Source organism: Pelmatolapia mariae, linkage group LG16_19, assembly GCF_036321145.2.
Source record: "Pelmatolapia mariae isolate MD_Pm_ZW linkage group LG16_19, Pm_UMD_F_2, whole genome shotgun sequence".
NCBI classification, from domain to species: Eukaryota; Metazoa; Chordata; class Actinopteri; order Cichliformes; family Cichlidae; genus Pelmatolapia; species Pelmatolapia mariae.
The window spans coordinates 27,477,602-27,504,781 of NC_086241.1; the positions used below are offsets into that span (position 1 = coordinate 27,477,602).

Here is a 27,180-nt window from a genome sequence, read left to right on the forward strand (position 1 = left end):
CACTCAGATTTCCAACAAACTGAATGAAACTTTGACAAATACTACACCATAAAAACTGAAGGTCTGCTTCTGGCAAAAGTACAGAGGCACATGTTTTATTTAGCAACTCTCATATCAAGTAATGCAGATAGTTTTACCTCTGCATGACAAGCTACGGTAAAAAAAAATGGGAGGTAGTTGTTATTTAGGTGATCCAGACCTTTCAAAACCAAACCAAACAACAACAGAGGGCCTCACTTCTGAATGAGCTGATCAATGCTGCCACCTGCTGCTCTACAACAACTGCAACTTTCTCAGGTGATCAGAGCAACAAGCCCACGCTTCATGTTATTCAGACACTTTAATAACAGCAAACATCAAATATTTGCGACTGTTACCTCACTTATCTGGGTAACTGTACAAGAAAGTAACACTTGTATGTTTTCCAGTAGAGCCCAATTGTTTAACAGCTGTGCTTTCTGAGCGGTTAGAAAATAATAGTTTTTTAGAAAAAGAAAAAGTTGTTCCTGCTGCCTCTTTTTTGCCTATTTAATACTAAACAGCTGATGTACTCGTCACCCTCCTGGGTGTTTGCTGGACGGGGTGATCTATTCCCGTGAACTCTTTTCTTTTACTCGCTCATTTTGCCACCTGACAGAGCTGACCTGACCAAAAGTCTTTCATGATTTAGTCAGATTAAATAACTAACAGTAATCTGCTCTGAATTGGTATCAAAACCTGAGATGCAGTGTAGCATTTAAAAACAGTGATTAACCCAACTTTTAATCTCTTGTATGAATAAACCATGAAAAACACTGAAGCTTACATGAACCATAATGTGTCTTATCATCTTTTTGTTCAACCTTTGGTCTTGAAATAAAGTCCATGTCTTCAAAAGTTCACGCAACCAGTCTGTATCACAAACTTACAGTCATCAAACCAAAGCCCAGACATCAGGATGACGGCGAGACACTGGGATTATTTTTTTTCATTCTCGGTGTACTCGTGAAGAGAACGCTGATCTTCATGTGAGATGGTTGGAGTTCCCTCTTTAAAATTACGTGTCTTGCGGCTGGCTTTCGCTGCAAAACATCCATGTGTCGTCCCTCCTCCATGAGCTCGGAACGAAGCGTCGATCTGATGGACGCTCGGCTCCTCAGCAGGACAGCAGGCGGGACGGGTAGTTGACAAAACAGCGGAACTCATTGGACAGGTTCCTGTTGTGTTTGGGCAAAAAGCTGCACATTTTTACATCCAGGAGATCTTTGGCCAGATTCTCCATGATGGCTCCTGTTGTTGAGAAACACCACAAACACCAGATGTTAAAAACACACCAAAAAAAACTGTTTAATACTAAATTTCACATCTAATCTAGTTTCTTTTAGCAGCTTGTGCCGCTCGTTCATTGTGACATCAAAGAAGCTAGCATTTATTCTTGACTCATACAGACAGACTGTGTTGTTAGACAATGATCAGAGGCTTCTCTCTGTGAGGAACCTACTTATGTGCCATCATCAGAGCTTGTTTGGGTCTCACCTGTGCACAGCAGCACTTTGCCTTTGCTCAGGTACTTGATGGTTTGGGTCACTTTGCTCAGACACTCCTCGGACAGGTAAGGCGGGTCAGCGAGGACGATGTCGAAGCTGTGAGGAGACACGCTGTCCGGAAGAGACAGCGGCTCGTTGTAGTCGTAGAACACGAAGTCCTCTCTGTAGGAGGCGAAGCGGCGGTCGTACTCCAACACCACGGCAGACACCCGATCTGAACCGTCCACCACGCCCTGCTTCAGCTTCTGGTACACGCTTGGCGCGCTCAGGCATGCTATCCTGAGAGGAAAGGAGGCACAAAGTGCTCGCCAATCAGCAAAACCAAACGTCGATTCTACATGGTCACAGAACTCAAGCGTATTTTTATCCTGTTTCACTAAATGAAAAACAGCTGTAATGACATCCGAGCAGCGTGGTCATGTGGGTGTGCGAGGTTTTACCTTCCTCCCTCTCCAGCCTCTCGTACCGCTTCCTCGGCTAACTGTGTTGCTGTCTCATCGCTGTACCAGAACTGGCTCATCCGCTGGTGGACATGCGCAGAGAGACATCTGTTACCGACATTCACTTTTCATTAAGTCCGTCACATTACTGCGATTTACTGACAATGAGCTGAATTAAACCCTCCAAATAAAAAGGTCTGTTTCACTCTTTCGTGCAAATTTGGTTTAGAATTGATCATCCTTGTGATTATTAACGGTTTGTCTTGTTTTAATAGTTGAACTTTTTAAAAATAAACACAAAACACAGTAAACTCACCCAGTCCTCCTCTACGGCTCCCACAGCAAACTGGTCTGTGGGTGCTGCGCTGTGATCCGTAACAACCTTCGTTTCATTGTAAAACTCCTGCAGGGCGGCCAGAGTGTGAGCTGACAGAGTGGGAACATCGTCATCGCTGTCGCTCATGGCTGAAGGAGCAGGACAATGCAGATGAACGGAAGAGGAAGGAAGAAAGTTCTGGTTATTCCGTGTATATTCTTTTTATGATTTTCTCTTTAGATGCACTGTTATAAGCTGTCATACTGTAAAAAAAAACATGGTTATTTGTCAGCGTATGTTTCAGGAATCCCTGAGCAGCCAAAGCTGAGCAGACCGCTGTAAACACTCAGTTTCAAACACTTTTTCTATTCTTGAGTATTTGAAAGGTCATATAGAGGGGATATGCCTAACAAGGCCATCTCAGGCACACTACTGGTTCTGTAAGCAAGGAAATCTCACCCACCCACTATTCAGACCCTCTGTTAAAAAGGGGAATTAGCTGTTTGCTCATAGGGTTGTAATCAAACAAAGATAAATGTGGCTTTGATCTAAATAACATTCACTCCAGAGAAAGGCTATTTCAGCATCTCACTGTGTCTACAATCTCTAATGACCACCTCACAGGAGCTGACTCCGGACTACTAACCTTCTTGATCTGAGTGCAGCATTTGATGTTATATCCCATAACACCCTTCTGGACAGACTAGCTTCTACTGGAATCACTGACAAACCTTTAAACTGGTTTGAATCCTATCTCTCTGGCCACACTCAAAAATGTCCCATCCATTTTCAGTTATTAACAATGTTCCTCATGGATCTCTCCTGGGCCCTCTGCTATTTATCCTCCTCTACTTCCTCTTGGTCATATCTTCCATAAAGTTAACATTAGTTTCCATTGTTATGCTGACACCTGTCTACCAAACCTAGCAGCACTCATGTACCCAGCGCCACCTGTGTTTGCCTCTAGGAAGTCAAATCCTCATTCTCCAACAGCAATCTGCAGTTTTATCAAACTGACCAGTGTTAAAACTGCACTTTGTCTAAAAATGTAACAATTTTTCCTCAGTTTCTGCCTCACTACAGGTCAAGAGTCTGGGTGTTGTTCTTAACAGCACACTTTCGTTTCAAGCACACATCAGTAACATCACACTTTGTAACATTCATCGCCTCCGTCCATCTCTCACACCTAACACTACTGCCATCCTTGTTCACACTTTGCTTACGTCCCATATTGATTACTGTAACTATTCTTTTCGGTCTTCCTCTCAAGCCCCACTCCCAACCTGTCATGGCAGATGGCCGCCCCTCCCCGAGCCTAGTTCTGCTGGAGGCTTCTTCCTGTTAAAAGGGAGTTTTTCCTTTCCACAGTCGCCAAATGCTTACTCAAAGGAGGTCGTCTGATTGTTGTGGTTTTCTCTGTATTGTTGTGGGATCTTTACCATATAATATAAAGTCAGTTAAGGTGACTGTTGCTGTGGTTGTTGGCTCTTTATAAATAAAACTGAATTTAATTAAATTGAAGCCCATTAAACTTCAGCTGGTCCAGAACTCCCTCCATTAGTTACATCACACTCCTTCAGCAGCTCCACTGACTTAAATACTGTAGTAATATCTTTAAGGCAGTATGCAGCATGAACATGCCCACACACCCATCTGCACTTATAGATTTCCTACCATTGGGTCTAGACTCTAGAGCCTCAGGAACTCCTTCCCCTTCCTTCCCAGACATCCGTAACAATGGGTCTCTCCATTTCACATCCTGTCTCAGTCTGACTGCTTTCCACCTGTTACATTGTGATTTTACATTTACGCTTACATTGTAAGCTTGTTTTGACTTGATAGGTACATTTTGGTTCATCCTTATTTTTTTCATCTTATGTGTAAGGTGATGCCCCTCCTTTCCTGCAAAACTTTGGAGAACATTTCTTTTCTTTTGGGTTAGGGTTAGTGTCCTCACACCGAGGGAAAAGCGGCATTTCAAGGCCGAATTAAAAGATCACGTGACAGAAACGGACCCGTGGGTCAAAATTAACGTCGCCGGTTAAAGGTCCACGAGACGAGTCTGTCGACCCTGTTCATATACGGACCCAAAAGAAACAGAAAATACCTGATCAGTAGCTGCTTCCAATCTGCACTTCTCTGTTGTCAACACGTGAGTAGTCGCAGAATAATGACGCAATCACCAACGTAGCTACAGCTTCAGTGCAGCTGGAAAGAAATCCAAATCGAGTCGATTAATCAATCCATGGATGCACGGGAAATGGTGTATTTTATCATAAGAACAAGTATTCTTTAATTTAACAATGTATTTTTTTAAAGAATCTATTTGATTTATTATTTATCTTCTCTTACATTTTATGAATTCATTAATTGAAGCTCCACCGAGTCCCACCTGACTGAAAGCCACAGCTTGGTGCTGTATGTATGTTTTGTTTTGTAGCAATCGGCAGCTGTTAATGGTTTAGTGCCTGTGGATGTGGTGAGAAGGATGTAGTGTGTGGGTAAATATGTGGATGTACATGACTGTGTGTATGTGTGTGTTTAAGGTACTACAAAGACTATACTGATAAACAACAAAGAACCTTCCTCCTCAGTCCCAGCTAAATTGGCCCTATTTATTTATTTAAAATACATAACTGTGCAAAAGCCCTGAGCAACTCTCCACTTCTTTGTTTCTCTGGGAAAATGGGAAATAGGTGCAGTGATTTATTGAAATATTTGGAAACATAGAAAGAAATACATTTGCAGTCTTCATCACAGCCTGAACTCTTAGCCAAGCTCTCTTGTAATTTCTTTAAGTAGTCTTCAGGAATTGTTCTCCAGGCTTCTTTGAGGACATTCAAAGCTCTTCTTTGCATGTTGGCTGTCTTTTGTTCTGTTCTATGTTAAGATGATCCCACACGGCTTCAGTATTGTCAAGGTTCAGGCTCTGCTCCAGAATCAGTTTTGACTTGGGGACCTTAAGGTCCCCAACACTACTGGCTAAAATTCAGCCCCAGAACATGAAAGAGCCTCCTGCATGTTTTACAGATGCTTGTAGATATTGTTATACCCATCTTTTGACCTCCTCCATAAGTACTGATGACAATGTTAAACACAGCAAATTTGCGATCTTGATCATCGGATTTTTAGTCCAGTTCTTGTGTAATTTGTCATGCTTCAGTAGCCGTAGCCAGATCAGCTGAAGATGCACTGATCCACATGAAACTCTCAGGTCAGGACTTTTATATACCGTTTATCTCCTGTAGCTGGGCTTCTTTTTTCAGTCTCGGCACTTCTTTGGTCATCCACTTTTTCAGTTTCCTAATTTCTTTAAGGACACTCTGCACGCCATGTTGAAATGTGGCAAGTGTTTTTGGGAATCTACTTATTGCTGGAAGAGTACTTTTATGTCCATTGGACAGTATTCTCACGGTACCATATATTGTAAGGTTAAAAAAAATAAAATAAAATCTTAACAATACTGCCTTAGGGATAAATATAACGTAATTAGAATTGGTCCCAGGACAGAACCCTGTGGAACTTCATCATTCAGTGCATATGTTGTTCGGTGTTTTTGTTTTAAATTTAAACAGAACGTAATTATAAGCAGAACACTTTTTAATTTGTTATCACACAATTTGTCCAGCAGAACGACTTCCACTCCATTGTTTATGATCTTCTGAGCTGTCTGCAGCACCTGTAGCAGAGCAGCATCACAGCAGATGGTGGTGTATAGTCCTGGGTCGTCTTTACAGTAAGCTGGAAACAATCCATCAGCTCTCTTCGCAGGTTAACAGAGTTGCTGGGTATGTACACACACATCTACGAGACCCCAAATAATCTCAATTTTGAATATTCCTAAATTTTGAACCCCCATCAAACATTTACCCCTGAAATTCTCAACTGGTTGGTTCCAGCTATAATAAAAATGTGAAGCTCACTACAAACCACAACATTTATAGTGTAACAATTCAAAATAAGCTGTAAATATAGAAAGATTTCTACTGTCTACTCTATTTCTGAAATAAAACCTTTTGAGGTTGTAAGCACTTCCATACTCTTGCCAAAGCTAAAGCTAAAACTAAAACCACCCATCAACTGATTCCCAGGATCAAGAAAGAGATGCTTTCTTGACAACATTAATACTAACTCAATTGGATACGTATTTGTAGTCTTTTCTTACATTTGTAAAGAATCCTTCCAAAATTTCTGGATCCAGATCACTTCTAGATTGGGCGATCCTCCACCTCTGATCATTTCTTTTAATGAAAATCTTTCCAAATCTTTTAAAAGTTCTGTCTTAAAAAAAAAAAAAAGAGGATCAAACACAAAAAATAAAGACTGATCAGGATGTCTTGAAACGTATCTGCCTTCACAGTCTGCAGACTCAAAGGTCTGTCCTAGAACAATCGATAAATCAACAGTTTACTACAGCCAGCGCACATGTCAAAGAAAGTACAGAAGCCAGGACGTTTTATACAATACGTTTATGTACACTTTACACTTCATTAACAAAACAGCCATCTACAATAACAGGGATAGGACTCTGAACGAGGAGGGTTCTGTCTCCAACATAATGCTTCAGCAAGTGGCTCTGATCCTTTTTATTTGGTTTGTTATTGCTGTCCTTCAACTCAAACAGTCTCTGTAATATCCAGTGTGTGTGTTGAAGAGTGATCGGGTGGAGGTGCTGCTGTAGAAAAATACTAATAAAATCATCCTGCTAAACTTTCAAGGCACCATCTGTCTCTGGCCTTCATGTGTCCAGAGGCAGGGGGCCACAATATAAACTACAATCCAAATAGGAAGGGAAAAAAAACAAAAAAACTATATCAAACAGCAAAGGTCAACAGCGAGAAAATTGCTCCCTCTTTAGCCGAATTCATACATTATTGAACTCGTACATCTCTGCCTGCCTTTTACTGGTGTATAAAAACATTTCCGTCATCTTTAATCCCCGTAACGTACATTTCTGAAGGGTATCAGCCTTGAAAACATTATATATTTATAGATATTTACACCCTTTAGTCAAACACAATCTCAATTTGGTTTTCTGACGTTCCCAACAAACAAATGTCCTCCTGTTCCGAGTGCATCAGCAGCCTCAAAGACAGCCGGCCACACCTCATGCTTTGTATGTCTTCTTAGGTTTTTGGCAGGCACGGTCCTTACTGGTTGTCATTTTTCGTATGGCATGATTCTCTCTCCTTTTAACACACATACACACACACATAGAGAACAATCGGCAGAACAAAGGCACTCTGGGAAGGATTGGGGTGACGTGTGAGAGAGTGTGTGTGTGAGTATTTGAACTAGGGTGGGTTGGCCCCTCTAATGCCTTTAACTGCATACAAAACCTGAAGAACAGTAACTTGTTTTGCCCTTAGTGTCGGTCTCTATGTTCCTGTGTGTGTGTGTGTATGTGTGAGAGAGAGTGTGTGTGTGTGTGTGTGTGTGTGTGTGTGTGTGTGTGTGTGTGCGTGCGCGCTCCAGAAAGTTCCAGGCACATGAGGAGGGGGAGGAGGAGCAGGAGGAGGTGGAAAGGGAGGACAACAGCAATCATTGGGTGCTGCTTGACAGTCCGTGCTCAGTTGCTTCAGTCTAACATGAACCTCTGAGTCCATCTGCTCAGCAGTTTAGTCTCCACAATTAGCTCCTCCTCCTCTTCATCGCGTCTGCTGATCGTGCTGGGCAGGCGGGTGTAACAGTAGGAAAGGAAAAGGGGGGGGAAAAAAAGACATCCAAGGAGGTGAAAACAGGGTAAACATTCAGGCATGAGATCAACCCGCCCCAGCTGCCAGAGAGGTCCTCCGAGGCTTTCAGCCGTCCCTTCTACCCATAGTTCTCAGGGATGAAGCAGGGGGCGTCTTTGATTGGTTGCTTTTCAGAACGACGATGATTAGAGGCCGGTTTGGTTTTCCAGTGGTTATTTCACGCAGAGCAGGCCGCCGACGTTGGCGACAAACTCCTCCAGGCTTTTGAGGAAGGCAACCTTCTGCTTGCGGTCCATGGTGGGCGGCGTGCTGCTGGCCGTCAGCTTGTTGAAGGCGTCGGCTAACCGCTGGTAGATTATGGCGTCTCTCTGAGAGGACAGCAGAGTCTCAACCAGCTCCGAGTACTCCGCCTGACATGGAAAACCAATGTAGCATCAGATTAGTGTCAAACAAAGGGAAGGGTTAAAGCAGATAGTATTATCCCTCTTTCATTATAATAAATTGAAAAATTGTTTTGATTTTATAATTTATATTGTTAAAAAGAAACCTTTGAACATAACATACACAAGATTCAATGTTCCAGTTTACAGTGTAATCCACTGCAGCATACACGTCATAGTCACATGTTGTTATCTCTGCTTGCAATTCTGTAAAATTTCCCAACTTTTAAATAAAGTATTCATTATTTTATAAAAATGAACACTAGTAGTTTGCAGAGGATTTAATGAGAAAAGAAGTGGAGGAGTTAAAGTATCTCGGGGTCTTGTTCACGAGTGACGGGAGAGGGGAGCAGGAGATCGACAGACGATGGACGCTGTACCGGTCCTTCGTGCTGAAGACGGAGCTGAGTGTAAAAGCAAAGCTCTCAATTTACCGGTGGATCTACATCCCTACCTTCACCTATGGTCATGAGCTGTGGGTAGTGACTGAAAGAACAAGATCGCAGATACAAGCGGCAGAAATGAACTTCCTCCAAAGGGTGGCTGGCCTCTCCCTTAGAGATAGGGTGAGAAGTTCAGCCATCTGGGAGGGGCTCAGAGTAGAGCCGCTGCTCCTCCATATTGAAAGGAGCCAGACGAGGTGGTTTGGGCATCTGACAAGTATGCTTCCTGGGCATGTCCCACCGGGAGGAGGCCCCGGGGCAGACCCAGGACACGCTGGAGAGGTTATATCTCTCGGCTGGCCTGGGAACCCCTTGGTGTTCCCTTGGACAAGCCGGAGGTGGTGGCCGGGGAAAGGGAGGTCTGGGCTTTTCTGCTTAGGCTGCTGCCCCCGCGACACGGCCCCGGATAAGCGCAAGAAGATGGATGGATGGCTATTCAGAAAATAGATTTAATGAATATTAGTTGTTTACTGTCATGAAAATAACATCCAAAATGTTTTATCTTTTGGTATTAATGTCATGTGGCCTTTTAATTGCATTTGTGTATGTTTGTTTAGTTGTCACTATACGCTAAAAGTCAGTATTATAAGTATATAAATAAATACATAATTGGAATCTGCAAATCTTTCAACCACTTTATGCCTGATGTAATAGCTCTGGTTGAAAGCTGGAATAGCTACTCACACATCACAAAACTGGTCAAGTTTTTGTGCAGCTGTGTTTTTGCAAACTAGCCACTAGAGGGCTTCTTGTGTCATTTATGAAAACTATGCCTGCACGCTGGGAGCAGCTCAGGTCCCAATAAAGGGATTTTCTGACATATACAGTTGTTGCTTTTAAAAATGTGCCGTCACATTTAAATGTAAGGCAGAAACAGAAAGCCAGCTTGTTTGAATCATTTGCTAAAAGCACGCAAAAAAAGGAGGAAAAAACCAAAAAGCTTTATGTCCAGTAATCAACACATTTTTGCCACTGAGTAAAAGTGTGTTAATAACGGCACAGTTGTGGGTTTCAGCCTGAAGCACTTCTGTATTTGATGAAGCCCACATTTTAAAATGCTGCTTAGAAAAGAAATTCCAATTTAGAAGCTGAACAAAAGCAGAGACTTGGAACCTTCAAAAATAAAGACCTTCAGCATCTTAAAAGCCTTCATTTGTTGCACAGAACAAGAGAGAGAGAGAGAGAGAGAGGGAAAAATCAAAGCAATTAATGATTTTCACTGAGCTGCATTCACTGTGTATTACTCACCTGGTGCAGGCACACGAGTGTGTAGAGGGCTTCTCCTGCCGCCACGGTCATCTCTGTGTTGTGTTTTTGCAGGACCAGCATGTCAAACACCAACTGAGTGCACAGAGGACGGTGTGAGCTGGTGTGCATTTGTTTACTTATTAGTACTCTTCTTCCCCCCCCCCTTCTTCCTTTATAAAAGTTTTATTGTATTGCTGTCATGACAACATGAAGTGCGTATCGTACCTTGAGGAAATGACGGGTGGCGATAAAGAGAGGAGAGTCCTTCTCCTGGTTTTTAGCGCACTGTTCAGCCAGAGGAGACAGAGCCTCCAAACACAGCTGGCTGATTTCAGAACTCATCCTGAAACAGATGTTAAGGAGCACAAACTATTTTGACAATTTCATTTTTGCCTGTCGACAGGCTCTTCCACAGCTGCAGCAGGCAAACAGGAAAACAACTCTAAGTGCAAGTAAAGAACAAATCTCCTGTGGTGTGGCCTTCTGAGTATTTAGAAAGATTGTTGTCGTATTCCAGACAACATCTATGTCAACAGTTCTATGTAATTATGTAATTATGCGGGCTACATACTGAACTTAAAGGATAGAAAAAGTATTGATCCTATTCCACTAGTTTCAAACCGATATCAATACCAGCGTTGAGGTCAATACTATTGATATTTGGATCAATCCGCCCACCTCTACAGCCAATATGTGGATATTCTACAGATACTGGATATTCTCTCATAAATCCCACCATAACAATCAATACTGCTGGCACAGTAAGAGGATACGAGGTCATTCCCAGCTCCAGGGAGAACATGAGGCTCTTGAAGAGGTCTTCTGGCAGCTGTGGGATCTTTTCTGGAAAGATCTCACAGATGAAGGTGATGAGTTTGTAGTACTGGTTACACAAAGAGGGGAACTGGAAAATAACAAGAACAGGATCAGCGTGCGCTCACATATGTCACAGACATGATATTATATCAATATATAAAGAGACATCCGTGATTATGTTTTACCTTGAGCAGGTCCTGAGACATGAGCGGAAGAACTATATTGACACCATAGAGAACGACATCTGCAGCGGATACTGTTCGATTGGATGCTGGTGTTCCCTGGTCTTGATTTCGAAACACATCATCTAGAACGCACAGCCACTTGGTCAAGTTTAAACTTTAGCAACGTCTTCTTTTTAAGAGGAAAAATACACAAAATTTTTTTTTTTTTTAAAAACCTCACCTGTGTCGCTGAAGTCGATGAACTCTTTGGAGAGCAGGTTTGTGAGCAGCTCCATGATGAGCAGCAGGTCCTGGTACTGGTCCTCCTCGGCCGTGGCATCGCTTCGCTTCCTGCTCTGGTTGTTTTTGGAGTAGACCTGCAGCAGCGTTAGGCACGCCTCGTACAGCTTCATGGACTTGGTCTGAATCAGGAGTACACAAGTGACCACTATTACATCTGTGCTTCCATGACGATAAAAATGCTAACCTACAGCCTCCCAGTCGATGCGTCTATGGTATCAATTTGAAAACCCTAGGTGACATCTTTCTCAAGTCATTGTGTTTACAAAATTTTCAGGAAAATAGACCTCTGACCTTAGTCTTGAGGTCAGAGTCACCAAGTTTCAAAGTGATCCAAGATTTGCGTTAGATGGTGTCAAATTGAAAATCCTTTGTTTGGTTGTCAGTGCAGTTTTTTCTTCTTCAGAAACATATTAAGTGAATCTTGGACATACAGTTGGAGTTTGTTTCTATGCCAGATGGAAAACCACCAGCATTTTATACTTTAAAACCTTGTCTGCAGGTAACACAGTGGAAACGTCTCTCACCTCTCCCAGGTAACAGATCTGTTTGTGAGCCACTTCCACAAAAACCTCAATGATGAGGTTGATTGTTTCCGGTGTGTTACTGTAAACCTGGGTGACAAAAGAAAAAAAAGGTGTTGTCAGATCAGATTCAGGCTTTAATTCAGCTCAATATCTACAGGTTTAGATTCTGTTACCTCCATGAGGCCAATGCAGCTGGACAGGAAGTCCATGAGGAAAGAGAAGAGCGAGGCCACGTTGTCGATCTGCGTCGCCTCTGCGATGCCACACAACGCCTCCAACGTAGCGACGATTTCCTGTTTGACAGCTTCTTCTTGGCTGATCTGAGCAAAGTTCTCTTGGTTGATGAGGTTAAGAAAACGCTGCTGGAGCGGGTGAAGCACCTGCAACGACAGACAGAAGGTCAGATGGCGAGACAATGCATTAGAGCCACAGAGTGCAATGTATTTGACTATAATATAGAATCACTGGCCACTTAATTAGGTTCAACTGTTGCTTGTTAGCAAAAAGCGCAGCAACCCATTGCACTTGCAGATACTGGCAAAATAACCTTCTTATGTTCAACCGAGAATGGGGATGAAAGGTGGTTTATGTGACTTTGAACATGGCATGGCTGTTGGTGTCCGACGTGCTTGTTGGAGCATTTGAGAAACTGCTGACCTAGCAGGATTTTCCCAACAAAACAATCTCTGGATTTACAGAAGATGATCCAGAAAAAAAGAGGAAATTCTCTAGGCACATATGCCTTGTTGATGTAATGTCAGGCTCACCAAATTTGGTGATGAGTCTGATGAGTCTCAATTCCTGCTGTGATGTTTCAGACTGGTGATGGTGTAACTGCATGGAGGATATTCAAGACCCTCCTTGTAACCCTTTAAAGTGTTTGTCTGAACTCAATCAAACAAAGGGACTTGAACAAGTAGGATAAAAGAATTTTCTGTCCATGTAAACAAACATCACTACAGTAGAGATGAACCAAAGCCATGTTTGATCAGTTGTCAGGTGCTTCGCTCTACTTCCAAACACAGAGCGATCTGACTTCAGACAGAACAGCTGTACGGACCGACAGCTGCGACCTCACTCCTACACTCACCATAATTACTTTGGAGTCATTGTGGCTTTGCACCCCCGTTTACTACTGTCAGCTTATTAAGAAAAGGACCTCCAGGATCACGGCGAGGATCATGTTATACACACGGGAGAAAGACTAAACGCAGGAATATTATCGACTTCATCCATCTGTCCTAATCCTCATAGCTCACTGAACTCTGTGCAGCTCCTCATCTCTAAACAGGACTAAATAATTTGATATTTTTTTAAAGGATAAATTTGTGATTTTTAGAGCTGTAATGTTAAAAAAAAAACTGCAAAAAGCTTTGGCTTGCTAGATTTGACAGAGATATAAAAATACAGCGATGATGCTACAAAAACATAAAACTGTGCAAGACGAGAAGTAGTTAGAGAAGCAGGCTGCAAACAAACAGATCAAACCCACTTTATGGGGGAAAACAACTTAATGCGTCAGAAGCACTTGAAACAATTATCCAATGCACAGAGACACACACTGACTGCTTCTTAGCAACGCCGCTCATTACCAAAATGTCACAGCCTTTTACATTTTACTCTTCTGCTAATTCTCCTGTTTCACTGTACTTGCTTTTTCCCCCCGGTGCAACCACTACTACTAAACAATCATTAATCAGTAAATCACTTAAGTACTTCTACACGTATCAGCACACGTTACCTCAGCCCAGTACTGCTGCTTGGCATCAGAGTCCATTTGTGCAAAGCCTCCCAGGACCAGAGCCTTCATCAGAGTCCTCTGCACGGAGCTGGACAGTAAGTGGAGAGGTGGGCTGCGGCTGGCAAACTGCTTCGCCAGGTTCCACCAGCTCTCACACTGCACCACGATGTTTGCCCTGAATGGAGAGGGAGGCAATGGGTCTGTTAGAGTCTGACGATCCTGCCCAGTGCTAACCAGAGAAACGAATTGATTTTCTTATAAAAATCTGCATTTATGAACACAAGATGTGAAGAGAGATTTAATATTTTTGAAAAACATGCTCATGGTTAAATTATATATGGTTATATTATGTGTAATAAATGTGTCATTGGGGAATGGGAAGGTCATCTAAACATTCAGTTTAAATACTGAGAACATTTATTTCAGAGTACCTGAAAACATTATTTGTCTATCAAAGAGTAACATGTCCTCACCTCTCCCGCTTCTCTACCAGCGTCACCAGCAGCTCCACGGTGTCGTTGGCTAGCTCAGCCTCTGAGCTCCACACGGTCAGGTTGTTGATCACCTTTTCCAGGAGATATCCCACAATCCACTGGGCCCCCTCTGTGTCGGCACCAAACGCTGTGCTGAGGGGGATGCTGATCTGAGGAAGGGTAGAAAAGGATGAGCTGGATAGAAGACGACTGCCTGCTTTATGGCCATTATTGGAGAAAAATACCAACTGGTGCAAAAATGTGTATTACAGCGACAGTGTAGAAAAGATCTGATTGATGAAGCGATCGGTTAGCTCAGCCTTATACCTGCCCATAGAGCTTCTCGTCCACGAGCAGATACGTCTTAGCCCATCGTCTGAGGAACCACACGATGTCCTTCCCCATTTGCGGGCTCAAAAGCTCCGTCAGATTCGCTCTGGTTGCCCTGGACTCCACTTCTGACGTCCTCAACACCGCTGACAGCAACCTGAAGGCAAAGGAAGTTGGATTTAGAGCTGACTTGTGAAAGAAAGAGAAGAACTGTTAGATGACTGTTAGACAACACGTCATGCTAAGATAAAGCATTCAGTGAAAGCTTTCTGGTCCATTTTACCTTCAACATCACAAAGTTCGGAACAGTCACAATGCAAAAAACATAAGAGTAAAGATTCACTCTTACAGTTGTGCTCGCACCCAAGTTGAAGGGGTTAGTTACCTACCTGTGACTCTTTTAAGACTTCAACGCCATCTTTTTTTTGTTTTGTTTTTACAAATCCTATCCGTTAACAGCACCTAGAGGTATATTTGTCACACAAAAGCACCTTACACAGGTTGCACAGGTAGTCCAGCTCCACCAGGACGGCATATCAACATCCGCCATTGCCAGGAGGTTTGCTGTTTTCCCCAGGACAGTATCAAAAGCATGGGGGACATTCCAGGAGACAGGAAGTTACTCAGGAGAGCTGGACAGGGCTGTAGAAGTTCCAAGAAGGAACAGAAAGAGCACTGCCAGAGGCAAAAAATTGACCTTCTGCATGATACTGTTGCGAATGTCTCTGATCAAACAATCAGAAAAAGACTTGATGAGGGTGGCCTGAAACCCTCTAATGAGTCCTGGCAAATACCCAGACTGGCATTTGCCATTGATTACCAGAATTGGCAGGTCCACCACTGGTACGCTGTGCTTTTCACACACTGAGCACAAGTGACAGATGTGAAAAGGTCTCGAGAAACCACGGAGAACGTCATGCTTGTAACCGTTTAACATGGTTCAGCATGTTCAGTGTGTTAAATGTGTTTATTTCTATCCATTTTGAGATGGCTAATAAATATATCAATGGTGAATATACAGCTCTGGAGCAATAATGAGACTATGGAGAGACTGTGTAGACACTAGAGCTGGGCGATATGACCCAAAATTCATATCTCGATATTTTTTAGCTGGATGGCGATATAAGATATATATCTCGATATTTTTTTAAAGCCATAAAGTAAGAACAAAAAGAGAGTTCTTAGTCAAAGCTGTGTCCCAGATGTCACACAGGCACTTTTATTAACATACAGCATAGATGTACATGAAAAAAACTACTCAAAAATAAATTATGAGCATTTATTAAATAATGATGCTCTATAAATAAAAGAAAACTATGTTGTTTTGTGCATAACAAAGAGCTCACAATTGTGCAGTCAAAATGTAAACTAAAAGACGCTGAGCATAATGACACAGATTTCACAGCTGCTCTGTTCCCAACTTCTACTGCGTGACTGACAGCCTGGAGTTTGAAATCCGCTTCGTAACCATGTCTCTGAACAGGTGCCATTTATGGTCCTTATACACACACAATACGGTAATATTACGTTGAAGCACAGTACGTATTACTCCGCGAGGCTCCTCGGTAGCCGTAATGCTCCGACAATCCGTCAAGCAGTGCAGCTCCGTAGCTTACCAAAGTCGAACTAAAACATTTTTTGACAGATTGCTGAGCGCTGTGTACCACATAAAATCGGTTCGCGGTCATCAAGCACAACCGGAATTCATACAAAAGGCGCGCAGTCAACTTTTGAGAAAATGAAAGGATTTCAGGCCGTGCAGTTAGGCGTTAGCGTGGCTAGCTCGTTAACACGTTGACGCCGTCCAGCCCCACGCACGGGGCGATGCGCAGTAACTTGTTAACGGAGATTTGCCGTGTCCATCTTGTCGCTGCCTGCAGGTGAAGCGATGGGGGAGGAGGGGGAGTTGTGTTCAGTGAAGGAGAGGTGAGGTCGAGTAACGTTGCGTAAAGACAAAAGTGGACGAAAGAGAGGCAAATTTGCGGCTCCGCAACTATAATTATAACGTAACATAGACTATATCGATATAAACGATATTGTCACATCTTATATCTCGTATAAAAATATATCGATATTTTTAAAAAACTCGATATATCGCCCAGCACTAGTAGACACTTTATACTTATACCCTGTGCACAGGCATATTTAATGCCTGGCCATTGATTTTATTGTTAGCAACGAAATTATACCCCACCACTACAGCAAAATGATCAGATATCAGCTGATGATCCTCTTGCTGCCTGTGTGTTAAAGAGTAAGCTTCCCAGTCCCCACACACAATACAAAAGGACAGAGAGACAGAGGGCTTATAGTGGCTTACAGGAGGACAGTGCACAGTTTCACATTGTTTGCAGAAAACAAAACCACGCTGACATTTATGGGGCTGGGGTCGGCCGCTCGCTATTGGGAAACCTGATGCCATCAGCCACTCATGTCTGCAATCCACCACACACACACTTATACACAATGAACAATCTAGAAAAGACAACAGCACCATGACCTTCAACAGACAATATCAGTGGCTGCTGTGAATGTCTATTGTCGTCACTGTGATTATCCACACATACACACACACACGAATGCCTTTAAACAGACGAGCATCCAGTGCAATGATAAAGCCTCCGAGAAGCCCAAGGCTCCCAACACTGCAAGCTGCACAGCTAATAGATGCTAAAAAATAAATCCTATCCGGTAACAGCACCTAGAGCTATACTTTGCATGCTTGAGCCTATTTAATTATCTGCTGGTGTATTTTTAGCACCAACATTTTGCACTAATGTACAACAATCCCAGAGTAACAACAGTGTGACACAGAAACAAGAAAAAATGAATGAGGTGCTGCCGTCGTAAACAGAATTCAGATGTTAATCAAAGTATTGGCTGAAAGTAGTTTTGAAAAGCTGGAAATATCAGCCACTCAGTAAAAACTCAAATATTTGTGAATTACACTGATGCATGTTTTGTCATACATGTGCATTTATATTTAAAAGAGTTTGTCTGGACCGCCCAACATTAAACTATCGTATTACCACAGTACGTGTTCCTGTGTTTTTACAGCTCCACATTCAGACAGTGTTCCTGAGTGAATGCAAAGAAACGAGCCCACCTTTAGATTTATGGGACAATAATGGTGACAAACTTTGTGTCCAACTAACTCCCGGCAGTGAGGAAACTGCACGTAGAGAGGGAGGCTTAGACTCAACACACAGTTTAATCTGTATGGAGTCCAAAGATGTGATATCAGAATTATCAACCAGCAGTCAAAATGCAACAAAATGCACAATACAAACAAAGATTCAACGTTTCTACAGTCTGGAGCTGCAAATTCTAACCTTTGAAAACAGCAATGAATGTGAGATTTAAGCATCTCAGGTACTCAGAAAAATGGTTTTAACATGTGTGGGTCCCTGACTACTGGGTAACTACATCTGCTGACATCTGAAGACACAACGACAAAACTCTCAGACAGCTGCTGGAACCTTAAACAGACTGTTGTCTCAACAGCTAAGCCAGAAGAGCAATTAACCGCATACAACAGCACAACTTAGATACTTAAAATTTTTTAATAACATCTGAAAAAAATGTGAAGGCCATGACAAAAAAAAAACAAAAAACAAAACAAAAAGCAAACAAACATGAAATAAACAGGACACAATACCTGATCACAGAGTCTGTGCGGTTGCAGCCCGGTATGGACGAGGCCTTTTCTCCCGGTGAGCCGAGGATCTGCAGCGTTGTATTGATATCCACCTCTGTTGAGTGTTTGATGGAGAACTCCATCACCTCTGAGGGGATCAGCGGGGTTTCACCCTGAGGATCGTCTGCTAGTAGATAACCTAAAGAGCACAGACAGGTACAGGTAGCCATGTTGAAGCCTGCTCATTTTACTACGAGGGTAAAAGTGAAGTCAGAAGAAAAGTTAACAGTTTAAGCTCTAACTTTTACTTTTGTTTCATTTCCAGTCTTCTATGTTTGTTTGTAATAACTGAAAAGAGACAAATTTAGTGCATTGTTGTACTTCACAAAGTACAAAAAAGTGTTGCATGCATGAAATACACTTACTCTGAACTCGTTTTAAAATTAGATCAAAAAAAAAAAAAAAGGCATCTCCTTTTGGAACACTTGTCAACCCTGCCTGAATGGTAATACAGAGGAATTCACAATAATGGCTACAATATTTCATTAATTAAACCCACAGACTGGGTGGGGTTCTGTTCTTCTGTCCTACTAACAGATAAAGCCATTAAATGGAAAAAAGCTGCACTGGAAAAAACATTTATGAGAACTTATTAAACAGCCATATTCTTTTCTATGAGAACATCAGATGGCTTCTCATTTACTTTCTCAAAGTGTATTCAATACTATGTGTGCATGTATTATTTTTGACCTTGGGAAGTTTGCACTGAACCCCTAAAACTGGGTTTAGAGGAAAACTACTCTCAGTTGAGCAGAAACAACCACCGTGAGGTAATGCAACAGTTTGTGCTGGATTTACAGTAACTGCAGGTTCAGAGAGGAGGGGGAAACTGTATAATCACACACAAACGCAGTATGAGTCAATCTGTTTTTCATAATATTTCTGTCCTGCTGCTGACCTGAGACCAGTATGAGCCAGTGAATGTCCTCATATAAGTCATCCAGGACTTTACGGTCCACTGATCCGAGGTCAGACGAGGCCATAAGGTGCTGCTGGGTCCTCTGCAGCTGGCCGTGCAGTCGTGTTACTCGGTCCTCCAGCAGGCTGCAAACAGGTCAAAATGGAAATATAAAAATAGAAACACAAGCAGTGCAGCACTTAAAAAAACAAAAAACAAAAAGAATACAAAAAACTAACTAGATAAAGAAACATTCACCAGATCTGTAATCTGAAAGAGGTCACACCAGGTCGAGCTGGTAAGCTGCTGTGTGTTTACCTTGTGAGCAGAGGGATACAGTGGTCAGCTGCCACACGTCCCAACATGCCAATGCTGGACAGCTGGTCTGAGAACAGCTCTCTGTCGTCTTCCTGCAGCTCGTTGATCTCTTCCTCATCGTGAGAGGAAATCCCGTTCACCGACTGAGTGTGGTTCAGGGTTTTATGATCGCAAAGGAAAAGTGTGAGATAAATAACATGTTGACGAGTCCAGTGTTCTTCATGTACAGTAAAGAAAAAGGCTCACCAGGTTGCGCGTGCCATCGGGAGCTGCCAAGTGACACTGGATGTATGAGTTGAAAACTTGGATGGCTGGCTGCACGAAGCAGCCGCGAGGGAAATGCTCCTCGTCCTGCACAAGCGTTAGCCACGACTCCAGCAGCTTGTCATAGGCCTCCATGTAAACCATGTCATCCTTATCCAGCTGAAATTTATTATAAAGTAATTTCAAGCAAAATTGGAAGGCCTGTGAACACTTATTACAGCAAAGTGAACTCTAAAACCTAAGGGATTTTCTTTCTCTGAGAACTGGATTCGATGAAGAGAGGTCGAAACTCACCACTTCCTCCAGGGCGGCGCTGCGTCCAAACGAGCAGGTGAGCAGCGTGAGGCAGTTGATGAAGGAGGTAAAGAGGTCGCTGGGCAGTGCCGTTAAAATACTCCGTGGGAACATGGTGATCAGATTGGAGATGATATTAGAGATGCCGACCGCCTCCGAGTCCTCGATCTCAATCCTGAGAATGAGGATAATAAACTTTATGAACAGAGCTACAAATATGCAGCAGATTCATCTTTAAAGTCATAAATCAAGGTTTACTATATCTGCTGTGAGAATACCAGCAGTATTGCGCTCAACAGTAGAAAATAAATGAAAGTAAACGTGATGCACATTTCAAACACCTTCAAAAAGCATCTGTTTAATTTTCAGTTAAAATCAGTGCTTTGGCCCAAGAAAGGCCAGTTTCCACTCCACAGGGTGAGGCTGAGGCCGAACTGGGGGTCACTTTCCGAGTTTCCCTGCTCGTGACGGAGGTTTGGAAACACACATGAAAGTTGATCCTTAACCAAAACTCGTGGGCAACTTGACCCCTGAGCTGTTTTCCACAGCTGCATCGGAGGTTATTTTTATAGTGTTTCAGCATCAAACACCACCATGCATGCTGCAAGAATTCAATTTCAAAGAGCATTTTGTCATCAGATTGCACTGTGAAGCATGACGTGACGGGTCGGGACACACTGGAAATCATACGTTCCTCACATGCTGAATTCTGAAAATGAGATTTGAATGGTTTTAAATCAGTTAAAAGTGGGGAGAAAAAAGGACAAGCGATATTATCTTATTTAAACAGGTTGACAAAAAGGCAAAAACAAAACAAACACAAAGGCCTTTAAAATGTTATTGTGTTAAGAATTTTGAAACTTATGGCTGGCCATTTATCCAAATTTGAAATATGTCCCATCGTATATATGTGAGTGTTATGAAAAAAAAAGCAGCTCATGAACAGCACATGAAGCACATGAACAACATAACTGATGACAAAAAGAATATAAATAAAGGAAACAAGGCTGGAATGGTTTCTCCAAAAATGCGCACAAACTTCCTACTTAAAAGCAATACTTCTCTACTTAATAACAATAATATAAATTAAAGGTGCTGCAAAGGAAATTTTATATACAGCGTCTTTTTAAAAGTTATAAAACAACATCCTCGTGTCAATTGTGAGCATGAAGGCTTTTTTAAAACTAGCTGTACTGATGTTAAAGAGTTTTTGAAATATTCTGATAATATTTAATAATTTTATCTCAACCAAATCATGTAGTGAGCAGGACATAAACTTTACAGTGTACAGACATGCTTGGCTTTCTACCAACATGTGTGTTGGGCCCTTTATACCATGTTATAAGCTGCTGCTTACCCGATGTAATAAATGTCCAATTAAAGTATAATGAAAAGCCGCAGCGCCACTCCAAACCACCCTGAAGATTTCTTTTAATGTATTTGCACCTTCCTTGTGTTGCCTTTGCATTTGAGCTGACACACCTCTCCACACTCAGACCAAGTCAGAGAGCAACATTGTTAGAGAGCCTAGCCAAGGCCTATCCGATGGACTTAAATTGCGAGCAGAACCGTTCAATCACTGTAGCTCGGCCGTCCCTCTCCACATGGTTTTCCGATGAGGCAACTGGAAAAAAGCTCCAAGAATAGGTCATTACAGTGAGCGAGAGTTGCTGAGAGGAGGGAAAAAAAGGAAAAGAAAAAAGATAGAGACCCCTCCTCACTTGGTCACATGGTTCAACAGCGAGCATGTGTGTGCATTATGTGTCTGATCTGCACATACAAGTGCATCAATTTAATTCACATCAGAGCCACAGTGACCTCACATACACCCACAATTAAATAGAAAACCTTTCTAGTATACTTTTTCAGACCCATGTATCACTTTGATGCAAAAAACCTAATTAAAAACATTACTGTGTTAAAATTCTTTTTTATATATGGCGACTTCTATTAATGGTTAATGCTAACATAAAGAGTGCAAGCCTGATTACTAAAATTACCACCAAACTAAAGTATTATTCAGTATAAATGTAGAATAAATATAGAATAAATGTAACTAAGTAAATGTGGGTTTTTTGTATGAATTGATTTTAAGCTTGTTTGGGCTAAAAACTAAAAAATGATAAGCTGAAACTCAGTGAAACAAATGCTGACTGAGGTGAGTAAACCTATTCACATTGTTTTTATATTTCACATATTCAAATATTAATCAGTGCCTAAAAAAACAAAGTATTTGATTGACAGACTTTGGTATTAAAGTCTTTTATATCTGAATAAAATCTATCAGTAAAGCATTTGTTCTGTGATACTGATGTGAAACACTTGTGATGCAATTTTCACAGAAACTCAAACCAGCAATTACAGTAAAAAAAATCAAATCAACTAAACTAAAGCATACAAAAGGAATTCAGTGCTTCCACCAATGAAGAGTGTAGTTTTTAAAAGGAGTACAGGGCTTGGAGTGATTCCACTGTTTTGTAGCCAAAACAAGTCAAATCGAGGTCGAGGTCCAAACTTATCAGATTTTTTTACCAAGACATAAAATCTTTAATTATATTCTAAAAAGACCTGGAAGAGAGGCGGAAACCTAAAAATAGAAGTAACTGGATCTCATCTATTGCCTTCTTTATCCTCTTATTGTTAAAAGCAGCTGCACTCTGAACCAGACTGCACTTCATTGGAAAGAAGAGAATTAAAACAGTCCCGGCTGGCAGAACGACAAACCTGAAACCCTTCCTGAAGCTCATCGACATTCTGAAGGCCGCTACAACTCAGAAATTATTTTTATTCTGGAAATTTCATCAACTGATAATAAAATATAAAACCTTCACTCATTTCGTTTAAAAAAAAAGTCCAAATCTGGGTCAAAATTATTTCTCACAAAGGGCTCAGTAATAGTTTGAAATACCTTAAATTTCCCATCAACGCTCGCTACAACAAGAAAACGGGTCCCATCTTCATTGAAACATTCAAGCATTTAACCTTCTCAAATTGATTTGAATTGGGCAATCAGGCTGCAGGCATTTTTAGGGTTTTCAGAGAGAGTAGGGTTAGGCATCGCTGACCTAAAGATGAAAGATGCTGCAGTTCCAATGCTAAAATTCTGATGAGACATATTACCCATAAAAACTAAACTATGCTAATTATAAAAACCTCTTGATCTCTAATATTTTTAATTTTCCTAGAGAACAGCTAGAGTACTTGAAATTTACTAGAGAAATATCCTATTAAAATATTTAATATCCTATTCACATTTAAGAACAAACATAAGTAAAGAATATTTGAATTTATAGGACTATCGCAGCTTAATCACCTTTAATAGCTGTGGAAATTCATTCTTCCACTTGACAGTTTTTCTTTTTATTATAACATTATAATATAATTTTTTTAAGTGCCATCAGTTTTACAGAAGTGAATCTGTTAAGAAAATCCAATTAGAAATCATCAAAACACTGTTTTAGAAAAAGGTTTGACTGGAAACATTTTTTCTAAATGCTGCAGTTTACGGATACAGTTTTCATTAAAAACAGTCTGATTAACGTGGAAGGTTGAAATCCAAGGTTAATCCAGCCAGGATGCTAACTAAGCGAGAAAAAGATGAATCAGTAGTTGAATTACCTGCAGCGATCGTTGGGTTCATCAGCTTTTGTTGCAGAGAAGATGAAGATAAGAACTACTTGTGAAGGCCACTGTTGTAGGTGAAGGATACATATTTTATAATTTTTTTTCCATATAATCTGTAATAAAAGTATATGAACTGATCCAAAACATAGGAAGTAATAATGAGTTTGGTAAGATAGCCTGTGCAGCACCTGTGTTACGCACTCAGCAGTGTGTAACACCGGTTCTCCTACACTACAGATCCACTGAAACAATCTGTCCATTGACTAAAAATGTATTTTTTCTAGAAAAAAGAAAATGATTTCAAGGTTGTTCCAGTGTGCGGATTTTCTCGTTTGCATTTTGAATCATAATCAATTCCACAGATTTTAGGCAAACAAGGAATTTGAAGACAACACCTTGGACTTAATGACATTTTCTTAGATGATTTTTTGTTTTGGTTCTCTGTCATTTTATAGACTGATTACATTAATATAAACTGAAGAAGAAAAAACAACAAAACAACGATTTATACTGGGACAAGGCTCAGACTGCCACTGGTTTCAGTCTGAAACCCAGCTTCAGCTTCTTAACCAGTAACTCTTGTCCCACCCTGCTGCTAAAAGATGGAGAAGTAACCTCTTTCAATGCATCCTTCCCAATCCCAAAAAACACTGATTGTCTCTGCATCTGGGTTCAGCCAATCAATAGCCTCGGAGAAGCCACCTGCGAGGAAAGCCGCATGTTCACACGACTTGTCGCACTATTCACCACAAGATCACGAGCTCTACACCTTCACAGGAGCTCTGCTAACAAGCAGGTTCCCAAACAGGAACCCCAGACAGAGGAAGCGCTTTGGTTTCCACACACCTGCCAGCACAATTCATTGTGACAGCTGAATAGTGTCAGCCAAGGAATACAGCATAAATTAGAATCTGCTTGCATATACATCGGTCTCCACTTGGAGATTAAAGAGGGCTTTTTTTGTTAGATGTGGTCTTATCCAAAGGTAGACATACACACTTGCAGGTTACTCTGGTAATAAATCCTTGAAACCAGACTCCCAGATTATTTTGTTAGAGAATGTCACAAGGCAAGTGCTGCATTACCTCTGACTGGAAGCTCTGGTTACGGAGTCATGACTCAACCAAAATTACAACCCTATAGGATGTGGCTGGAAACAACCGTAGTAAAAAGGTTGAAAAAAATGTGAAGCACTGAGGCAAGCACTGACTTTGAGCTGAGCTCCAGGAATTAAAAACATGTATAGACTGCACTGATAATAAGCTGAATGCTGGAACACTCAGTTTAGTCTAGTGGAAGCTACGTAATACTCTGGTGCATCTCTTTCTTTACAACTAATGAAGACACAGTACTTCTGACATAACCAACAGAGCAAATGCTACCTCCAGCTTTCACATTAGCAAGCAATAGAAAAGACATTTCGATTATAGAATAAGAAGCTCGTCTGTGGCTGACCAAAAACCTTAAAACAAAAGCTGCGTTATCTCACCTCTACTCTATGGAAAGTTAATACTAACATTCATATCATAAAATTTGATTGAGAAATGTGCTATTAAAAAATAAAATCAGGCTTATTTTCCTTTTTACATGATTTATCCTTTTCGTTTTAGTCCTCTGTTCATATTTTGACTTCACGCTCATGTTGATGGGTTGGATCGGTTAATTTAATTTAAAAATACAGATAAAGCAGGCAATCTGATTGAAACGATTTGCAAAATCACTCAAAATAGTCGCATTTACTACATATAAAACATCCACGACAGCAGACGTATCTTCTTACAGTTCATATGGTCTGTTGTGATTTACATAAACCCTCTTGTTTGCTTGTACTTAGTAAGAATCAAGGGATCCACAGACCAGGTTATTCAAATAAAAACAAAAGGTTTTAAATTGTAGGGAGAGAGATGCTAAAAGGGTTTCAACACGAGCTGCCCAGCTGGAATAGGCAAGCAAACCACATCAGTTTTATTACAGGGTCAGGCAGTTCTGTATTAGATTAGAGGAAGACTATAAAACTGATACAAAAAACACACCCATACCCGGTATTTTCCAGTGTTCGAGAGCTCGCTAATGTCAGTTTTTGTCTTCTTTGGTTAAAAACCGTGTCTCCGTGAGAAGAATAAAGGGATAATTTAATCCACTTCGACGTAAATTTAGTTTAAGAGGAATCTGAGAAACATAAGTTACTAGTTTGCTCCATTTGTCACTGAACTGGAAGCCAGTTTCCTGCAGAGCGCGCAGATGCTAGAATCGGAGGCTGTTAAAACAGAGACTCAACAAGCAATTACTTCCTGTAAATAAAGCACAAATGGTACAGTATGAGTCACGCTTCTGCTGACGTTGGCCTCCATCACTTGTTGAGTCTCTAAATTTAAGAAACATGACAACCTTGAGATACTGGGGGGAGATAAACAGCTGTTGAGACTGTCACCAAGGATAATGTAACGACAACAGTGCTTGCTGCTACTGTTTCGTGCATAATGTGCTGTATGCAGCCGAAATGAACGCATTTTAGATGGAGTATTAAAATTAAATCTGCAGAGTTTCAGCCTTTGAAACACATGCTCTTCCGAGTTCTCTCCTGGTTTATCTGCTTAACCATCTGTGTGACTGATGTAGACAAAGGTAAATAGCTTTTACACTGTAGGCACATTGCCAGAATGCTTTTAATGTGTGTATGTTGTTTTTTTTTTTTTAAGTTTACATATTTTTGGAAATGCATGTGCACGATAGGAATTATTTAATAAAAGGAAACCTCATTTAGTGCAGCTCGTGGTCAGTGTGTATTAACCTTACGATCTATGGGGAAGCTACTTTAACATGGAGCCTACAACACAAAACTTACTTATTATTGATAATAACACTCTATGCTTAAAATTTAATGCGGAAAGAGTGGTCACCATAGAGACTGGCCCAACTTAATGTGGTTTACATTCAGCAGCCTGCAGCACCTGATTAGCAAGTTAGAGCGCATAATTGAAAAGAGTGCATACTTTGCAAAATCTAATGTGTTTTAAATGGCAAAGCTAACATGTTCATCTTAGTAGGTGCAATAATCACCATGTGGAGCAGATTAGCAAGCATGCAAGCTAACTCTTTCTGAATAACCAAAACAAAATGCAAAGCACAGATAAGGCTGATGGCACTGGCAGAAAATTCTGACCTTTACTTGGCTGGCTATCACATTGTGGTTTATAACTTAAATCCTTCACAAATCAATGCCATTCAACTGACCGTCGGACATTACAATTCTACTAGCATGGCTAAAACATCTGACCGGTGTCAATGTTTCTCAATAACAAGAATTCAATTTGGTATCTACTTTTGATACATTTCTCCATACCTGTGCCAAAATTCGACTTCAATACCTCAACATAAGCACATAAACGAAGACTACTGCAGTAACTATTATAGTCACTCACCCATTGATCATACTGAGCAGCCCCTCCATCAGGTGGGCCAGGTAAGAGATCTGGGCGTTCTCATCTGGGAATACAGGCCCGTGCATGGAGGCCAGCTGGGCCAGGCACTGAAGGGAATCCTGGGCCATGTCAGAGTCCTCTCGAATCTTCCTGTGTACCTGAACAAGAGGAGAGGGGAGAATTTCTTTTTATCGTTGTTTTTA

The 27,180-nt window shown here is 41.3% G+C and overlaps 2 protein-coding genes across 2 annotated transcripts in view; both read right to left on the bottom strand.

The window, feature by feature from the left end:
- Window positions 1-48: 48 nt before the first annotated feature.
- Window positions 49-4,473, bottom strand: eef1akmt1 (EEF1A lysine methyltransferase 1). Its single transcript, XM_063497510.1, has 5 exons — window positions 4,390-4,473; window positions 2,283-2,431; window positions 1,967-2,049; window positions 1,516-1,805; window positions 49-1,269 (listed from the first exon to the last, which is right to left on the bottom strand). Exons 2-5 carry the CDS (start codon window positions 2,427-2,429, stop codon window positions 1,136-1,138), a joined length of 654 nt encoding a protein of 217 aa, XP_063353580.1. The 5' UTR covers window positions 2,430-2,431; window positions 4,390-4,473; the 3' UTR covers window positions 49-1,135.
- A 2,278-nt stretch (window positions 4,474-6,751) lies between these two features.
- Window positions 6,752-27,180, bottom strand: part of xpo4 (exportin 4) — a 52,847-nt gene continuing 32,418 nt past the window's right edge. The window contains exons 8-24 of the mRNA XM_063499420.1: window positions 26,978-27,135; window positions 19,932-20,106; window positions 19,620-19,796; window positions 19,374-19,516; window positions 19,056-19,201; window positions 18,119-18,296; window positions 14,458-14,617; window positions 14,131-14,300; window positions 13,658-13,832; window positions 12,090-12,296; window positions 11,917-12,003; window positions 11,331-11,511; window positions 11,111-11,232; window positions 10,883-11,013; window positions 10,335-10,452; window positions 10,110-10,202; window positions 6,752-8,388 (exon numbers count right to left, since the gene is read on the bottom strand). Coding sequence (XP_063355490.1) covers window positions 8,191-8,388; window positions 10,110-10,202; window positions 10,335-10,452; window positions 10,883-11,013; window positions 11,111-11,232; window positions 11,331-11,511; window positions 11,917-12,003; window positions 12,090-12,296; window positions 13,658-13,832; window positions 14,131-14,300; window positions 14,458-14,617; window positions 18,119-18,296; window positions 19,056-19,201; window positions 19,374-19,516; window positions 19,620-19,796; window positions 19,932-20,106; window positions 26,978-27,135 — 2,619 coding nt within the window. The 3' untranslated portion in view covers window positions 6,752-8,190. The remainder of the gene's footprint in view (window positions 8,389-10,109; window positions 10,203-10,334; window positions 10,453-10,882; window positions 11,014-11,110; window positions 11,233-11,330; window positions 11,512-11,916; window positions 12,004-12,089; window positions 12,297-13,657; window positions 13,833-14,130; window positions 14,301-14,457; window positions 14,618-18,118; window positions 18,297-19,055; window positions 19,202-19,373; window positions 19,517-19,619; window positions 19,797-19,931; window positions 20,107-26,977; window positions 27,136-27,180) is intronic.

Bases quoted from the DNA above. Each gene is read 5' to 3' on its own strand.
- eef1akmt1 (XM_063497510.1), bottom strand. From the start codon at position 2,429: ATGAGCGACAGCGATGACGATGTTCCCACTCTGTCAGCTCACACTCTG. The intron at 2,050-2,282 runs GTGAGTTTACTG...CATGTCCACCAG, and splicing joins GAGCCGTAGAGGAGGACTGG to CGGATGAGCCAGTTCTGGTA. The intron at 1,270-1,515 runs GTGAGACCCAAA...TCTCAACAACAG, and splicing joins CAAAGTGCTGCTGTGCACAG to GAGCCATCATGGAGAATCTG.